General features: G+C 38.9%; 1 protein-coding gene across 5 annotated transcripts in view; it reads left to right on the forward strand.

The window, feature by feature from the left end:
- The window catches only part of NCAM2 (neural cell adhesion molecule 2), a 483,276-nt gene extending 466,169 nt beyond the window's left edge, over window positions 1-17,107 (forward strand). For 3 of the 5 annotated variants that reach the window (XM_063956366.1, XM_063956368.1, XM_063956369.1), the window contains one exon: window positions 5,293-17,106. In XM_063956366.1, the coding sequence (XP_063812436.1) occupies window positions 5,293-5,404 (112 nt within the window). In that variant the 3' untranslated portion in view covers window positions 5,405-17,106. Of the gene's footprint in view, window positions 1-5,292 lie in introns of all 5 variants that reach the window. The other 2 variants (XM_063956367.1, XM_063956370.1) reach the window with 2 other exon arrangements.
- The last annotated feature ends 420 nt before the right edge of the window (window positions 17,108-17,527 follow it).

A 17,527-nucleotide genomic window follows, 5' to 3' on the forward strand; every position in this document is an offset into this window, starting at 1 on the left:
TCCTGCATACTGTACATTCTTGTTCATTATTATCTTTTTGAAAATATGGCCTCCAGAGTTGTACCCAAAACTTCAAGTGCAGTCTCACTGGTATTCAGAAAATTGACAACATAACCTCTCTCTTCGTGCTGCTAATAGTGACAAGAGTTTACTATTCATTATGTATTCTTCATCTAGATTTTTGCTTCCTGCGGCCATTATTTTACATAATGTTTGACTAAATTAAAGCTCTCAGACTTTGTAGCACTCATTTTCTTTGTCTAAATTAAAAGGCATAAGATTTGTCCTATGTGTTGTACTGACCCTCTTACAAAGCTACATTTCTGCAGAAAGACATTCCGTACCTTTCTTTGAAATCCAAAAGTAATTTCACTAATGTATATACAGTATTTAACAAAACAAAACCTTTGTGATGCAAAAAACTGATTACTAGAATGGTCATCTACAACCAAAATAATTGATGGCTTCACCTTTAGCATCAGTTGCCTCCAGGTCCTGTGCACACATCAATTGAGTTATCAGATACTGAATTCTTATTAATTATTGGATATCCCTACATAATTATGATGATGGAAAAAGGAGTTTATAATAAAATATATAAAGAATCTTAGCATATTTGTACAGAGCAATTCACATTTGAATGCTCTGTTATTTCTTTGAGTCCATCACTTATATGATAAACGTTAAACGTCCATATGTTTATGATTCTTGATGACAGTCTCTTGGGTATATCCACAGAGTTGTCTTCAGTCACATTGCATCCTGGGACATTGGCACTTCCTTGAAAGGAATGTCTAAAACTTTGTCCATGTACTGTAATTAATTTCATGTGTCCTTGTAACTCGACATTGACATTAAATACTATGAAATCACATTTATTTATCCAACTGTAAGGTACTAAGCAGCAGGCGTTCTTTCTCAAAGGTATTTGGAGGTCTATTTACTAAGCCATCTTCTTAAGGCAACTTAAGAAGTTTTACGTCCCACAGAATCTACTTCTCCTCTTCTAATCCGCAATTGTAGAATCTGTCCTGTGGTCCATGATTATCGTCTGGTATAGCTTCACCAGCAAGACAGACAAACGCATGCTCCAAAGAGTGGTAAGGTCCGCTGAGAAGATCATCGGAGTTGACCTCCCACCTGTCCATGACCTGTACCGGTCAGAGCCAAAAAACGGGCGACTACGATAGCCAGTGATCCGCCGCACCCAGGCTATAGCGAGCTCAATCTGCTACCATTCGGGAAAAGATATAGGACCATTCCCACCAGAACCAATAGAAGCCTCAAAAGCATCTTTCCACAAGCAGTCCACCTGCTGAACTCCTGACAAATCACTGGGCGGACTGACTGTCCAGTCACTCTACTCCGATCTTCTGATTGGAACGAACACCGTGTACTTTTACTTAATTTGTATACTGCATTTATTCCCCCCTCTTGTCTCCGTGTTCCCCCCTGGCTGCTGCACTGTAAACCAAAAACAAATTCCTAGCATACGCAAGTGTACCTGGCCAATAAAGCTGCTTCTGAGATAAAGTGGACGGAGATAAAGTTCCAGCCAATCAGCTCCTAACTGCCATGGCACAGACTGTGTTTGAAAAATGACAGTTAGGAGCTGATTGACTTGTACTTTATCTTCGTCCACTTAATCTCCATCCAAGGCTTAGTAATTATACCCATTGGTACTATATAGAGCATCATCATTTCTATTTTATCATAATTATGCATATTTATCACTCATGAAATCAAGCTATGCTATCAAAAATGTTCAATATATTTCACAATCACATGCCTCAGCATTCAGTGTTTTTTTTTATTGCATTTTCCTCGGTTGAGGGCAATGATTATTAATTTTATTTTGTATATATTTTTGGCCTAAATTTTTACAATAACAATACACTCTCCTTCCATTCTTAAATTCTTCAATTCTTTCACTGTTTCGTTTACTGGTTGCTTCGGGTGTTCTACTGTAGCAATGCTGTGCCTAAACTCTTAATATCTATATATTTAGTTTGTTATTGGGGCATTTCAGATCAGCATTTTCCTCTACCCCATCTTCTATATGTGAAGTAGCCAGGTATCATAGCATTACATTCTACCATGTAACCCTACTACACTGGCCCCAATTATTGGATGCTCAACTGTTCTCTGTTTTGATAATGGGCCTTAAGGCCTGTATTCACGGGCCGTTGTGGGAGAGATGTGTGCTGAGCGAACCGCTCAGCACACATCTCTCCCACTGCTCAGCACAGCGCGATGTGTGCTGAGCATGCGGGGGCCGCTCATTTCACCCAGCGGGTGAAATGAGCGACCTGCTAGATTGACCTGCATAGCAGGCCAATCTAGCACCAGCGATAGCGATGCGTGGGGTTGCGCATCGCTATCACTGTAGGGGGTACACACGAGCGATCATGCTTAAAATCTAAGCAATCTAGTCAGATTGCTTAGATTATCGCTCCGTGAGTACCCTCCTTTAGTGTTTCCAGTTGATCAAATATTTGAGTATTCACATATATTTATTACCATCATGATCTGCAGTATTCACCCCTAAATGGTAATTCCCGAAGAGCATCCACAGCACAGCATTAATAGATGTCATTTTACCAATTATGCAACCTGTGCTGACTGCTATTTATTTACAATGAGCTGCAAGAGGCATCTTATTTTAAAATGAAAGTTTAGAGTAATATTGCTTTCCAGTAGCCTACAAGGTAAAATATTTGGGAGACAAGTGTATCCCAATGAAATCGGAAAAGTAACAATTATTTATAAAGCTAACGTAATTAAACTAGACATACTGTAGATACATTCATATCATTTGAGGAATGTATTGTATATTCGAATGTAGCCGTACAGTACAATGTTAATTTTCTTTATAACATCTAGAGCCTCTTTCGTACCTTAAGTCCAACATTTGCTTGGGTAGAGAAGGAACACAAGGAAGGAAGAGTACTTATAACAGCATATAAAGGGGGTAATTCAGACCTGATCGCTAGGCTGTGTTTTCTCACAGCCTGCGATCAGGTCCAAACTGCGCATGCGTATGCACCGCAATGCACAGGCACGACGGACCGCAGCAAAGGGTATCGATGCATATCGATGGGATGGTGCGAAAAAAGCGATTGCACGAGTGATCGCAAGGTGACTGACAGGAAGAGGGCGTTTGTGGGTGGCAACTGACTGTTTTCAGGGAGTGTCTGGAAAAATGCCGGCGTGTCCAAGCGTTAGAAGGGAGGGTGTCTAACGTCAACTCCAGTCCTGGACAGGCTGAAATGATCGCAGCAGCTGAGTAAGTCCTGGGCTGCGCAGAGACTGCACAAAATCAGTTTGTGCAGCTCTGCTACACGGGATCCAGATTGAAAGTCGACAGTACCTAGGTCGACCACTACTGGTCGACAGGGTGTCTAGGTCGACAGGGTGTCTAGGTCGACAGGGTCTTTAGGTCGACATGTTCTAGGTCGACAGGTCAAAAGGTCGACATAAGTTTTTCACAATTTTTTTAATTTTTTGAACATTTTCATACTTAACGATCCACGTGGACTACGATTGGAACGGTAATCTGTGCCGAGCGAAGCGGTAGCGGAGCGAAGGCACCATGCCCGAAGCGAGGGGACGCGGTGCACTAATTGGGGTTCCCGGTCACTCTACGAAGAAAACGACACCAAAATAACATTAAAAACTCATGTCGACCTTTTGACCTGTCGACCTAGAACATGTCGACCTAAAGACCCTGTCGACCGAGTTACTGTCGACCAATAGTGGTCGACGTAGACATTGTCGACCTAGTTACTGTCGACTTTCAATACCACACCCCTGCTACACATGTGTTCGCACACTTGCACAGCTAAAATACACTCCCCCAGTGGGCAGCAACTATCTGATCACAGGGCTGCAAAAATCTCTTGCTAGCGATCAGGTCTGAATTAGGCCCAAAGACTGGTATTTAGCAAATGATTACATACTGTACAAGTTCTGCTTCTGAGTAAGTACATGTCAGCGGTATGTATATTTATCACTGAAAGTACAAACTAGGAAAATCTCAGCAGCTAATGTACTGTAGTGTAGTGAGTATAACATTCAGAGGCGGAGCTGTATTAAATATTGGAGAGCAATAAAGTGGAGAGAGATAAAGTACCAACCAATCAGCTCCTAACTCATTTTTCCAAACAGGTAGTTATTCAGGTTTGTTAGCAAACCAAAAAAGTAAGCAATTGGGCAAAACCATGTTGCACTACATTTGGGGCAGATGTAACATGTGCAGAGAGAGTTAAATTTGGGTGGGTTATATTGTTTCTGTGCAGGGTAAATACATGCTGATTAATTTGTAAACTGCAATTTAGATTTCAGTTTGAACTTACCCCACCCACTTCTAACTCTCTCTGCACATGTTACAGCCGCTCCACCTGCAGCACAACATGGTTTTGCCCAATTGCTAATGTTTTTTGTTTGCTAACAAACTTGAATAAGGCACACAGTCTGTAACATGGGCGTGAGGAGCTGATTGGTTGTTACTTTAGTTCTCTCCACTTTATCTCTCTCCAAGCTTTTGATACATCACACACATAATAACTTTATAATTGGTGAGTTCTAATATCAAATGTAACTGTTTATAAAGTAGTTTACAGAACAGACATATGGCGCATAAATATCTGACATAATCTATGTAAAATATGAAACTATTATTATTATTATTATTATTATTATTATTATCCTTTATTTATATGGCGCCACAAGGGTTCTGCAGCACCCAATTACAGAGTACATATGCACATAATCAAAACAGGAAAACAGTGACTTACAGTTGAAGACAATATAGGACAAGTACAGGGTAACTAAGCATAACTACACCAGTAAATGACAGAGATAAGTTCCAGGTGGCCAAAAAACTGCGCGATTTGGGCAGTTGAGGATTATTAAAGTAAGAAAAGGATAAGCACATGAGGGAACAGGGCCCTACTCGGGAGAGCTTACATTCTAAGGGCCTTTATACACAGTAGCAGCTTGTGATATGCAGACACATGCACAATTCATATTTTTAAAGTGGCACTCATTTAAGTTTAGTTGATTGCCTTTTAAATTATTGCCGTTTTAAAACTACAGCCTATCTCACTGCATCTTGGAAGGCCCATTGTCTGTACAGCACTGCGTAATATATTGCATCTATATTAATGAATTCTAAGAAATAATAATAATGTACTTGTTTTATATAATATGTATTCTGTATCATTTACATGACTTATGTTGCGATACTTTATATGATATTTTATATGTTCAATTATTTATCTTTTATTTTAGGAAATTGCTACTAAAGGAAGAAAATGGTAAAGAAGCTTTGAGCGCTGAAACAATTGAAATCAAAATATCGAATGATATCATCCAAACAAAAGAAACTGACAGTAAAGCATAGCATGATAACTCCCTTAATCGCTCACAGAAGGAGATTGGTGATGCACACCCAATGTCAGCTCTCTGCTGCAGACAATTACTGGCTAATATTAGCTGATGATTGTCAGTACAAGCGTCCATACCTGAACAACTCACATCTACTGTACTTTAAGGTTTTGTTGATTAATTTAGTATGTTTGTCTGACTGATAACAGTATAAATGTATAAAGTTGAAAATAACTGCAAAAATTACTTTAATTTATTATAAAATAAAGTGTTCTATTTATAAAATATTTCCCTTTTTCCTCAGTAAAAAAAAAGGTGTCCTGTGGTTGGCTAATCAGCTATGCTAATATATAATGCATACTTTTTCATTGTATTGCTCATTTAAATAATGCTTAATATCGGTGACCACTGAAGCATGCTCATTGGGTAGAAGCCAAATGAGTGAAACGTCTACAGAATTTAATGCGTTTAATCGACCTTATCTGTATCAGTTGGCGACAGTGAGTTACCAGATTTTAAAAAAAAAGGAAAAGGATGTAGGTGTTTGAACTTAATTTAGAAACAAAGAGTACAGCAAAAAGCACCCTAGCTTGAGGAACCCAGAAATATATGACTGGCAACCTATGCATCCTATAGGTGCATGACCATTTTGTTTCTTTTTATCTTAAATTTTTTTTAATTATATGAAAAACCCTAATATGTCTAATGTTATATTTTTACAACACAAGGGGTATATGTAATAGGTGGGAGGCACTCGATATTGCTCTACATACCGGTGCCAGGATACCGACAACTATTCTTCCTTTTGGGGTGTCCACGACACCCCTGGAGGGAGAATAAATAGTGTGGCACGCATAGCACACCACCGTGCCCGCAGCGTGGTGAGCGCAGTGAGCCCGCAAGGGGCTCTTTTGTACTCGCCCAGCTGCTGGCATTCCAGCGGTCGGGATACCGGTGCCGGTGTGCTGGGCACCGGGATCCAGAGCGCCGGTATATTGTAGTACACCCGTAATAGTGTTTAAGTTTGCCCGAGTTGCAGGATGCCTGCTGATCTCTGGTTTTGCTTTGTAAATGATTGCCGCTTTAAAAAAAAGTCATCCAGCAAGCCGCACCTCCGGCAAACTCCGACCCTATTACGTATGCCCCAAAACGTGTTTTTGTAGGAACTGTAAGTTCTTTGACAGAGAAAAATGTAGGATTTTACTTCAGAGCTATTGTATGTAGTAGCATACAATTTAGTATCTAAAATACTGTAGTAGCAGCCGTACATTAGGTCCCCATGCAGAGATACAGTAAACACTAGTTGGCTAGAGGTACAATAAGCCTGCATAGCAAGCTCAGAAATAAATGCATATACTAATCTGTTTGCACCAGGGGCGTAAGTTCATCCCCTCCCTTAGGCAAATTGGAGGTTGGTGACTTCTCCCATATGTACAGTATATATAAACTCACTCAACTTACAGAATTATATAGATAGATGCTCAGCAGCATGCAGAATCAGAGTTCACTGGCGGGTCCCATCTCACAGTGAAGCAGCAGCGGCAGGTGCACTGGGCAGGAGCCGTCTTGCCCTTTAGTGCAGGTTGTTAGCAGGGCTCCTGGGCGAGAGTCAATTAACTCTGCAGCAGCAGCGGGTGCACAGCAGTGCTCCATTGAAAGAGCAGCAGTCACACTTGGATCCCACTGTGGACCACATAGGTGCTGCTGTACATGCAGGTGCCCCTTCAGAGCTTGGAGCCTAGATGCAGACACCTCCATTGCCTCTGGGAGTTACGCCCCTGATTTGCACAGCTGTGGTTTGTCACTTGACACCATCTTTAGAGTAAACGTGCAAGGAAATACAATGTTGTACATGCGTTTTGTCGACAGTCAATATACCGATGGGAGAATGCCATTGTTATTATACCAACACATTAGTAATGCTACTTAAATCATTATTCAGGATTATAACTTTAAACATGATTGTAAAGCATCACGTTTAAAGTTATAATGCCAACAGGGTTAACATTATTTAAGTAACCTTACAAATATTTTGGCATATTGATTGTCAACACATTGAGCGTCGATGATATGACTTCTTCCTGTGGAAAGTGGTGTATTATTGCGTACATCCTTTCTTGCATAGCGCAGACCCTTAGACACATCTTCACATTATGAAAACACTGAAGATACACAGTGTAAACAGGCATATAGTATGTCCAGCACTACACCAGCCTCAATTTTGTGGACAACCTAAAGTATTTATTGACGAGGAGCCAGTGACATCACTGATAGGACTGCTTGTTACATAAAATATTAGCTGCAGTCTCATGAATATCAATGTAGATGTGTAAACTGCATTTTCACTGTGTGTGTTGGTGACAGTGGCTTTTGCTAAAGTGTACCGGTGACTTCAAATTGATATTTTTGGGTTATTAGTACACAGAATACTACCTATGTTTCAATCATTTCATTCTAGTGAGGTATTACGTAAGTATGTTTATAGTTACCATCAGTGATTACAGTTTAATCTGTTACTATAGCTCCCTATGTTTTGCTGGAAGGTATACCCTACTGTCAGTGGAGACTGAAAGGGAGGGGGGAGAGAAAGAGAGAGAGAGAGAGAGAGAGAGAGAGAGAGAGTGAGGGAGTGGGCAGAGAGGTAGAGATAGAGGTGGGAGAGGAAGCAAGAGAGAGAGAGGGAGGAGGAGGAGCGGCAGAGAGGGAGAGGCAGAGGGTGGGTAGATAGAGAAAGAGGAGGAGCAGATAGAGGGAGGCAGAGAAGGAGGGAGGGGGAGAGACCAGAGGTGTACACAGAGAGAGAGAGAGAGAGAGAGAGAGGAGTAGAGATTTCTTGTCATTTGAAAAATAAGGCAACACAATATACTGTATACAGGGGCTAATTCAGGTTGAATAGCAAATCGTAATCTAACCGGAATTTTTGCGGTGGGCCCGTGGGCGCATGCACCGTGCCTGTACTGCGCATGCATCCGCACTTTCTGTGGGGGGGCCACAGAAAATGTGTTTGCCTCTGCCTGTCAATCAGGCAGAGGTGGGGTGATGCGGGAGTGGGGGCGGCAACACTCCTTTTCCAGAGAGGAGATGGAGCATTGCGTGGGCGGGGCGAACCAAACGGTGGGTGGTGCGACGTGATCAGGGGCGTATCAGAGGAGTGGTCGTGGCGGCTGCGTGATGTCACATGCAGCTGCCGCGACAGGTAAAATGGCGCCGGGACTCCTGTGGCCACAGCTAATCTGCGGCGGCAGGAGTCATCTTTAATTTCTGCTGACCAGCAGAAATTGCAAAGCGATCGCAATTTCTGCTTGTCAAAGGGGGGGAGGCACCGGTCAGTATGCTGGGCGGCCCTCAGCATGAGAGCAAAAGGATAGCAAATTCTGCTGATTAGTAGAATTTGCTATCCTTACTGAATCAGCCCCACAATACATTTGCTAAAAAAATCATTCTTTAGACTTAACATTACAGGTATCTCTTTGACAACTTACAGGTATGTTTTGAAATAATGTAACAAGATTGTTTTGTATAGAAGCTTCTGTAGTTCTATAGAATATGTCCTCTTATTTTTGCTACAACCATATATGCTAGTTTTAGATAATGAGATCAATTGCAAACATTATTACAACTTTTGTTGTAGCTATATGGTACGATAGATAGATAGATAGATAGATAGATAGATAGATAGATAGATAGATAGATAGATAGATAGATAGATAGATTGATATGGATAAAGTTACATGTACATATAAATATATATATATATATATATATATGTATATATACACAGTGTATATATACAGTGGTGCTTGAAAGTTTGTGAACCCTTTAGAATTTTCTATATTTTTGCTGAACTGTGGCCTAAAACTACCTAAGATTTTCACACAAGTCCTAAAAGATAAAGAGAACCAAATTAAGCAAATGAGACAAAGAAATTAGACATGATTTTTTTATTGGGTTAAATGATTCAATATCACATATCTGTGAGTGGCAAAAGTACGTGAACCTTTGCTTTCAGTATCTGGTATGATACCCTTGTGCGGTAATAACTGCATGTAAACATTTCCTGTAATTGTTGATTAATCCTGAACATCATCTTGGAGGAATTATACCCCATTACTCCATTAAAAACAGCTTCAACTCTCTTATGTTGATGGGTTTCCTCCCGTAATCTGCTCACTTCAGGTCTTTCCACAACATTTATATTGGATTGGGGTCAGATATTTGACTTGGCCATTCCAAAACTTACAGTTTATTCTTCTTTAATCATTCTTTTGGCAAATTACTTGTGTGCTTTGGGTCATTGAGATGCAGCTCATAGACAAATGTTTGGACATTTTCCTTTAGAACATTCTGTTGTAATTCAGAATTCATTGTCCTATCAATGATGGCAAGTCATCCTGGATCCAGAAAAACAGGCCCAAACCATGATACCATCACCACCACGTTTTAAATATGGTATGAGTTATATTTTTCGCTGGAATGCAGTGTTTTCCTTTCTCCAAACATAATGTTTCTAATTTAACCCAAAAAAACTCTATTGTGGACACATCAATAAACAAAAGATTGTTCCAATAGCCTCCAGGCTTGTCCAAAACTGCAGATGGGTAGCAATGTTCTTTTTGAAGAGCAGTGGCTTTCTCCTTGCAATCCTGCCATGCATAGCATTGTTGTTTAGTGTCCTCCTGATGGTGGACTCATGAACATTACAATTAGCTTATATGAGAAAGGCCTTTAGTTGCTTAGAGGTTATCTTGGGTTCCATTGTGACCTTGCAAACTATTAGACACCTTTCTCTTGACGTGATCTTTGTTGGTCGACCACTCCTGGGGAGGGTAATAATGGCCTCCATTTATGCACAATCTGACTGTTGATTGGTGTAGTCCAAACTCTTTAGAGATGGTTTTGTAACTTTTTCCAGCCTGATGATCATCAACAACTCTTCTTTTGAGGTCCTCAGAAACATGTATTGTGAACATCAAACTTGATAGATCCCTGTTCTTTTAAAAAGACAGATGGTCCACTCACACTTGACTGTCATCCCATAGATTGAAAATACCTGACTCTTAATTCACCTTCAAAATATCTGCTAAGCCTAAAGGGTCACATACTTTTGCCACTCACAGATATGTAAAATGGATCATGTTCCTTAATAAAAAAAATAAGCATGTCTAATTTTTTTGTCTCATATGTATCTCTATATCTACTTTTTGGACTTGTGTGAAAATCTGAGGTAGTTTTAGACCAAGTTTCAGCAGAAATATAGAAAATTTTGAAGGGTTCGCAAACTTTCAAGTACCACTGTATATTAACCTTTCTGAGGCACTGGGAAAATAGTGCTTTGTAAAGCAGCATTGCTCTACAATACCATTGTTGCAACAAAGTAAACAATATACAAAGCATATACACAGAGTTGTGACTGTTTGCCAAGTGGTTGTAGCAATTAAAATAGAACATGAGTTGTGACATCCTGGACTACTACTGTATCTTTTTAAATACTTGTATATACTGTAGGTTATTACTAATAACACCTCTATGACCAGAAGTATTTTATATGTTCCTGTCCACAGCCCTCATCTCATTTTCTTCCTATTTTTGTTCAACTCAGAAGTAATTTTAATCGGTTTATGTACCCTACTAAAGCTACCACAAAATTACTTAATTCTTTTTCATTTTAATGTATTTTTTTTACCAAGTGAGTCTGTCGCTGTTCCTAAGTATTGCCACATTTAAATATTTAGGAGATTTATCAAACATTCTAAAGAGGACACATGAAGACATTGCCCAATCAGATCCTAGATAACATTTATCTAGCACATTCTTTAATATGAAAGGTAGAATCTGATTGGTTTGCCAACATTTCCACTTGTCCTTTTTAGAAGGTTTTGTACATCTCACCGTAGTCTTACCTGTGTCTGATTTCAGTAGACATATCAGTCATTATTAATTACAATACACAATGGATTTGTAATTGCTGATAATAATCAAGACATACTGTATATGAGACAGATATTCCTCATAGCTAAAATGTCTTTCCTAACAGTAGGGACTTTCTCGGTCCATTCTGTCACATGGAACTATACATGAGTTTAGCAATACTTCCATTAAACCCAAGGCTATCATCAGCAGACACCTTGCATAAGACCACACACTCTGGCATTTGTTGGCGATACTGAGCAGATGTAAATTTAGGTCTGCTCATCCAAAAGTTCTAGTAGTGATTTAGGAACAATACAAGGTATGTACTTAACTGAATCCCAAATATTTAAAACAGTTTTTATGTTCATTTGCAATAATTGTGAACATAGACGATTTTCTTTAGAAGTAGTTAATTAATCCTGTATATTTTTTTTCAAGTTTTTTTCAAAGTTCACCTCTATTTTTAATATTTAAATGCTAATATAGACAATGGAGATAAGATATTGGGCCTAATTCAGAGCTGATCATAGCCGTGCAAAATTTTGCTCAGCTATGATCAGCTACCCTGACATGCGGGGGGATGCCCAGCACAGGGCAAGTCTGCCCGCATGTCTGGCCCTCCCCCCGCCAAATGGGTGCGATAGCATCACATGGTGGTGATGCTAGGGCAGCCAGCAAGTAAGTCTTTTTGCCACGTCCCGGGTCATACGGGCTGCGTGTGACATCATGCAGCCTCCGCGGCCCTCCCCCTCATGGTCTGTGCATGCCTGCATTGCCCGGACCGCGCCCACAAAACGGTGACCGAATACCACCGGCCCGCCCCCTCCCCCCCAGCGAACGCCTCTGCCTGTCAATCAGGCAGTGGCATCGCTGGGCTGAGATGCTGATCATATCTCTGGCATGCACATGCGCACTGCGGCACAGTTCAGACCTGATTGCCCGCTGTGTGAAAACGCAGAGCAGCGATCAGGTCTGAATTAGCCCCATTGTACAATGCGTTTACATTTGTTTAGCATAAGATATGTCTACATGCAAGCAAAAATGACCAAAACAATGAAAGCTCCATGCTATTTCTTGCAAAATGTATGTATTTATGACACAGTTGATATAAAGAGCTGTGCATTGCAATCAAATTCTCCTGTGAGCACAATGCATATCATAGCAGTAACTAAAAATATTTCTAACCCTATAATTTTCACACATTTCTACGTAAGTGTAGTTAAGTCAATGGAAGATTTAGAGATTTTTTTACACTCATGACAGAAACAAATACATTACTAATTACTAATTCTAAGAAATACTAAGGGATATTTCTTAGAATTGGCCTAGGTATTTTTGTGCTTCATTAATCTACCCACTAAATGCAAAATTGCAAGTTCTGCCTCATATGAGAAGACATTGGATTTGAAGTTCTGTGAAGAAATAAACAGCAATAATCTTATTTTTAGTTGGCCTTTTACATTTAGTAAATCTTGAAGACAAACTTTAACTTCTTAGATAATTTTTTAACTCATTTAATCTGATTGCTTTTAAATATTGGTTATTTTCTGAAACTAGAGTGAACTAATATTAAAATATACAGTACATTGTTGGCCCCTTAGACCTGGATTTTGGGCTCAACCGACTCTTCTGTCTTTTGCAGGAAAGTAATAAAAACAGTTTTTTAAAAAAAATCTGATTTTTCAGTGATTTTGCTGCAATATTTAAGAAGCATTTTTTTAAAGGCAAAACCATCCTTTTTTTTTAAATGTATTTATTGGAAAATTTTCAAACAGTATACAGAAATAAGAAAATATACAGGAATATACAATGCAAATAAATACAGCGTTAACGGAAGTGAATGACAACAACCAGACTTTTTTTTGTCAGCACAGTACCTTCCTTTGCCACATATGAAATTAAATATGGACTATGTACAAATGATTTAACATGTACAAATAATTGTTTCAAAGCAAAACATAATTGAGGAACTCCAGTATCAAATGTTGGATTAGAATAAAATGCATACTGTACATTACCAACAATACACAGTATGTTTCAAAGTAATCATTTACCAATAAGGGATATTGTTGGTTAATGCACATTTTTAACTTTTTGTTTATTCAGGTGAACAAAATCAGTACTTAGTTACAGTAGACTTAGACATAGGAGTATGAATAAAATAATGGGACAATTATTTGAAATAAATTGTAGATAATCACCACAATGACAGCATGGCTTATTGATGCAACTGTGATGTCAAACAAATATGAGTAGTTGTATTAGGAGGTAAGTTTTAAAATGAATCTCGGTATCGCTGTTTTAATTTTCAAAAGTTGAATGAAGGACAGAAGGAAAAAGTTAATTATAAATGGAATATGCTTAGACTAGGATAAGTTATTCTTTGTGCACCACAGGAATCAGTACTGGACCATTTCCTTGTACAGTACTTTTTAAAAAAAAAATATTAATGAACTTTTAGATTATACTAAGGTATGTTATTAACACATATGATAACACATATAATATTTATAATATTAACTGCTACAGAGAGATTTAAACCAGGCTGTTGAAAATTAAATGTAATGTAGATAAATATAGCATGAAACAAGGATGGAGTAATATAGTGTTATGCCATGAGTCCTCAATAATACCTATACTACTTAAACAATTAATTAAATATTGGGGAAACAGTGATGGTAAATGACCTAGGAATACTGACAAAGTTATAGTGCACAGTGTCAGGCAGTAGCTGCAAAGGCAAATAAAATCGTACAATACATAATAACAGGGATAAACTCACGTAATAGAATATAGCATTATCATTGTGTAAATCACATCTTGATTATAGAGCACAGTTTTAAGTACCTCACATAAATGGGAGTTCAGAGTTTCATTTACTCATTAATGAAAGGAGTGGCAGTGATAAATGAAAGGATTAAATTCTAAAGAGAAGTTTGAAAAGTATCTGTGTTTACTTTGGGAAAACCACATCTGTGGGCATCCTCAATGGAGGAAAAGAAGTTTGAACATTAACCTAGTACAGGTTCTTCTTTATAACAAGAGTAAGCTGTGGAATTCCTTACACAGGAGGTGAAGATAGCAAATTCAATAATAGAATATAAAAAAATGCTGCCTTTCTTACAAGAAAACAGTATCTGTAGCTATATTTAGAAGAGGATATCATTGGGTGCTTGATCTAGGGAAATTATCCAATTTCTGTTTTTTTGTCCAGGAAAGATGATGGCAATTGTTAAATGTTGGGTTTTGTTTAGCAACCTTCTGCTTCATGTCAAGTAGAATTTAGGAAAATTTCAATTTGGTGTACTCAGTTTTTATTCAGTCTTACTAATGAAGTAAAAACAAACAAAGATGTATGTATAAGCAGTGAGGTTTACATTAAAATATGAAATCTGAGAAGCCTGGTTTTTGGAGAAATATAAACAATTTGTTCCAAGACCTACGTCTCTTGCAGCAATTTTCTACCAGGATTGTCTATATCTTGCTTCAAGTTGGTATTAAGGCTTTGAAATCATCTTATATTCGTCCCCTGATTGATGCTTTTCATAAATCTTTTATTTTTTACTTGTTTTGACTGATCTTCATGAAGATTTTGTTTTCCAAATGCACTATCCAACATTTGCAACTATCACAGACAGAGAGATCTATTTATTTTGCAATGAATTAAACCACTTCAATAGTGCACAGAAAGGACTTAAATCAATTAGCAAATTAGGTATGGTAGACTATTATGTTATAAATTAGTGTCTGGTTTTATGTTTTTACTTCAAATTAAATGAAAGCTTTAGCGGGCTATTCATTTTTTCCATTACTGTGCATATATGGTTGTGAACACCCATTTAAATTCGTATTGATTTCATTTTGTGAGAAAATAACATGTGAAACATGCCAAAAGGGAATGGATAATTCTATAGCCACTGTAATTGAATAATCCCAAGTCTTTCATGTTTGGACTTTTGGTTCTTTATTTGTAGTCCAAAGCTTTTATCATGGTTGCAAAATTTTTCAGCACTTGAAAGTTTTGCTTAATAGAGTACTTTGATAATACATGGAAGTATGCATTATATGTTAGAATAGCCTTTATACATTTAAGATATATATTAGAATGTTACAATGTAAACAAGACTCTCGTGCTTTTACTGCTATTGAATGTTACCACTTGTGCAATGGAATTAGACTCTAGCTACAGTAACTAGCATAGGTAAAGTTTCTCTTTTGGAAAGCTATGTTTCTATATGCAGTAAAGGCATGCTGAAACCAGTGCAGAAGCATTTTATGGAAAGAAAATAATGTTTCAATCTCTTCATGTATATTTTTAATGTCTCCAGGAGGGAGACGCTTTATAGTAACTTGTAAGATATGTCAAAACTGAAAAAAATATTCTTACATTTTTATATGATATTTACACAGATCTGTATAACTATCGCTTATCTTGTCAAAATGTGATTCCAAATTGTATCATATGTTCAAGTTGGTTATTTTATTCAATACATGTTGCAATTATTAGAGTTCTGATGATTATGGCAAAAGACTTACAATGTTTTCCTACCTTCGTATCACTTTCACTTGTTGGCTTTGCATTTACAAAACGTGTTTTTTTTTCTTTCTAGTCTCCTTCCATGTGTTTCAGAAATGTATTTATATCATCTGACAGAGTTGTTTATGATAGTGTCCCTGCAGTACAACACAGTGCTGCTGTTTGGGCACAGCTGTATTCAATGCAGAGAGCACAGAATACAGTAATGCACATACAGGGTCCAACTGGCCCACAGGGGTACCAGGGAAACCACCGGTAGGCCCTACTGCCTGAGGGCCCACTCCTTCCTCTAGGGATCATGTTCCAGACTGTGCACTTGTATTATACATGGTAGATATGTTGCATTACACTGCACTAAATTATTGGGTATTTCAAGCCTCTGTGGAGGCTGGCCACACCCCCTTTGTAGGCTGGCCACACACATAAGTATAGGCCCCTATCATTGCATTCCCCGGTGGGCCCTTCATGCCCCAGTCCGACACTGTGCACATTTATATGGGTTCTGTGTATTAGAGTATGTCAACATTGACCATGTAAACAGGCATAATGTTGACATAAAAATGTTTACACAGTGATGTTGACATTGAGGAAATTTTGATATGGTCACAAGGTCAATACTACAATTTTAAGGTATCCCTAACCCTAATGTTAACCCCAAATCTAACTCTAACCCTCAAATATAGCCCTTATGCCATCATTTTCACTATGTCGGCATTTGATATGTCAACATTCTGTCCATGCTGACATTTTCCAGATGTTAACATGTTAGACACTGACATTTTAATTAAGGCGGCATCATAACAGTTGACATTATGAATGTCAATGTAATAAACATCAACTTCCTGACTGCATATGTCTCTGACTGTAATATATAAATGCATATATAAAGCACCAAATGCAACTACATTTGTCAATTTACGGATGTACAGTAGGTACGCTCATCTAGCCTGCAGCTTGCTGTATTTGTGGCAAGCCAGGCAAGTGTGCCTGCGACTAGGAAGGTGCGTGTGCATCTAAGTGCATGTGCCCATAGGAATACATAGGCGCAGTGGTGGATCTATAATGGGTGCAGTGTGTGCGGTGCACATGAGCCCCTGGATCCAGAGGGTGTCCACACCGCATTTCTTTCATACTTATCTTCTGGTGTCCATATGTGGGCTCCCTCCTCTCCCGAGTCCAAAAGCTGGCAATGCTGTTAGCGTTCTAAGCGAGCACTATAGATTCTGGCACAGTGCCAGAGTGTACAGCGCATGCGCAGGTCTCCGAAAAAATGGCCACCACGCCATTTTTTCAGAGACCTGCACATGCGCTATACACTCTGGCACTGTGCCAGAGTCTCTAGCACTCAGAGTGCTGCCGGCTACGGGAGAGGAGGGGGCCCACACACGGAGACTGCACACGGGTCCTCTCCTCTCTTGATACGCCGCTGCATGGGCGGCATATTATGGCAGGGCTTGGTGTACTCAGTGCGGTGCGTGCGCCCGTGCGGCCGCAGGCTGTATGAGCATGGCTACATCTGTACATAGTAACTTTTGCAAGAGGGTGTGCATAAGCCAATAAATAAAAGTGATATGAAGGCATTACTCCTTCAAACGTTCATGGCTGATATCACAAAGCAAAGACAATCTTAGTTCTATTCACTTCTAGATGCAAAAAAAGGTATTCCTTACATGAACTTACAGTATTTACTGA

Source organism: Pseudophryne corroboree, chromosome 2, assembly GCF_028390025.1.
Source record: "Pseudophryne corroboree isolate aPseCor3 chromosome 2, aPseCor3.hap2, whole genome shotgun sequence".
Classification (NCBI taxonomy): domain Eukaryota; kingdom Metazoa; phylum Chordata; class Amphibia; order Anura; family Myobatrachidae; genus Pseudophryne; species Pseudophryne corroboree.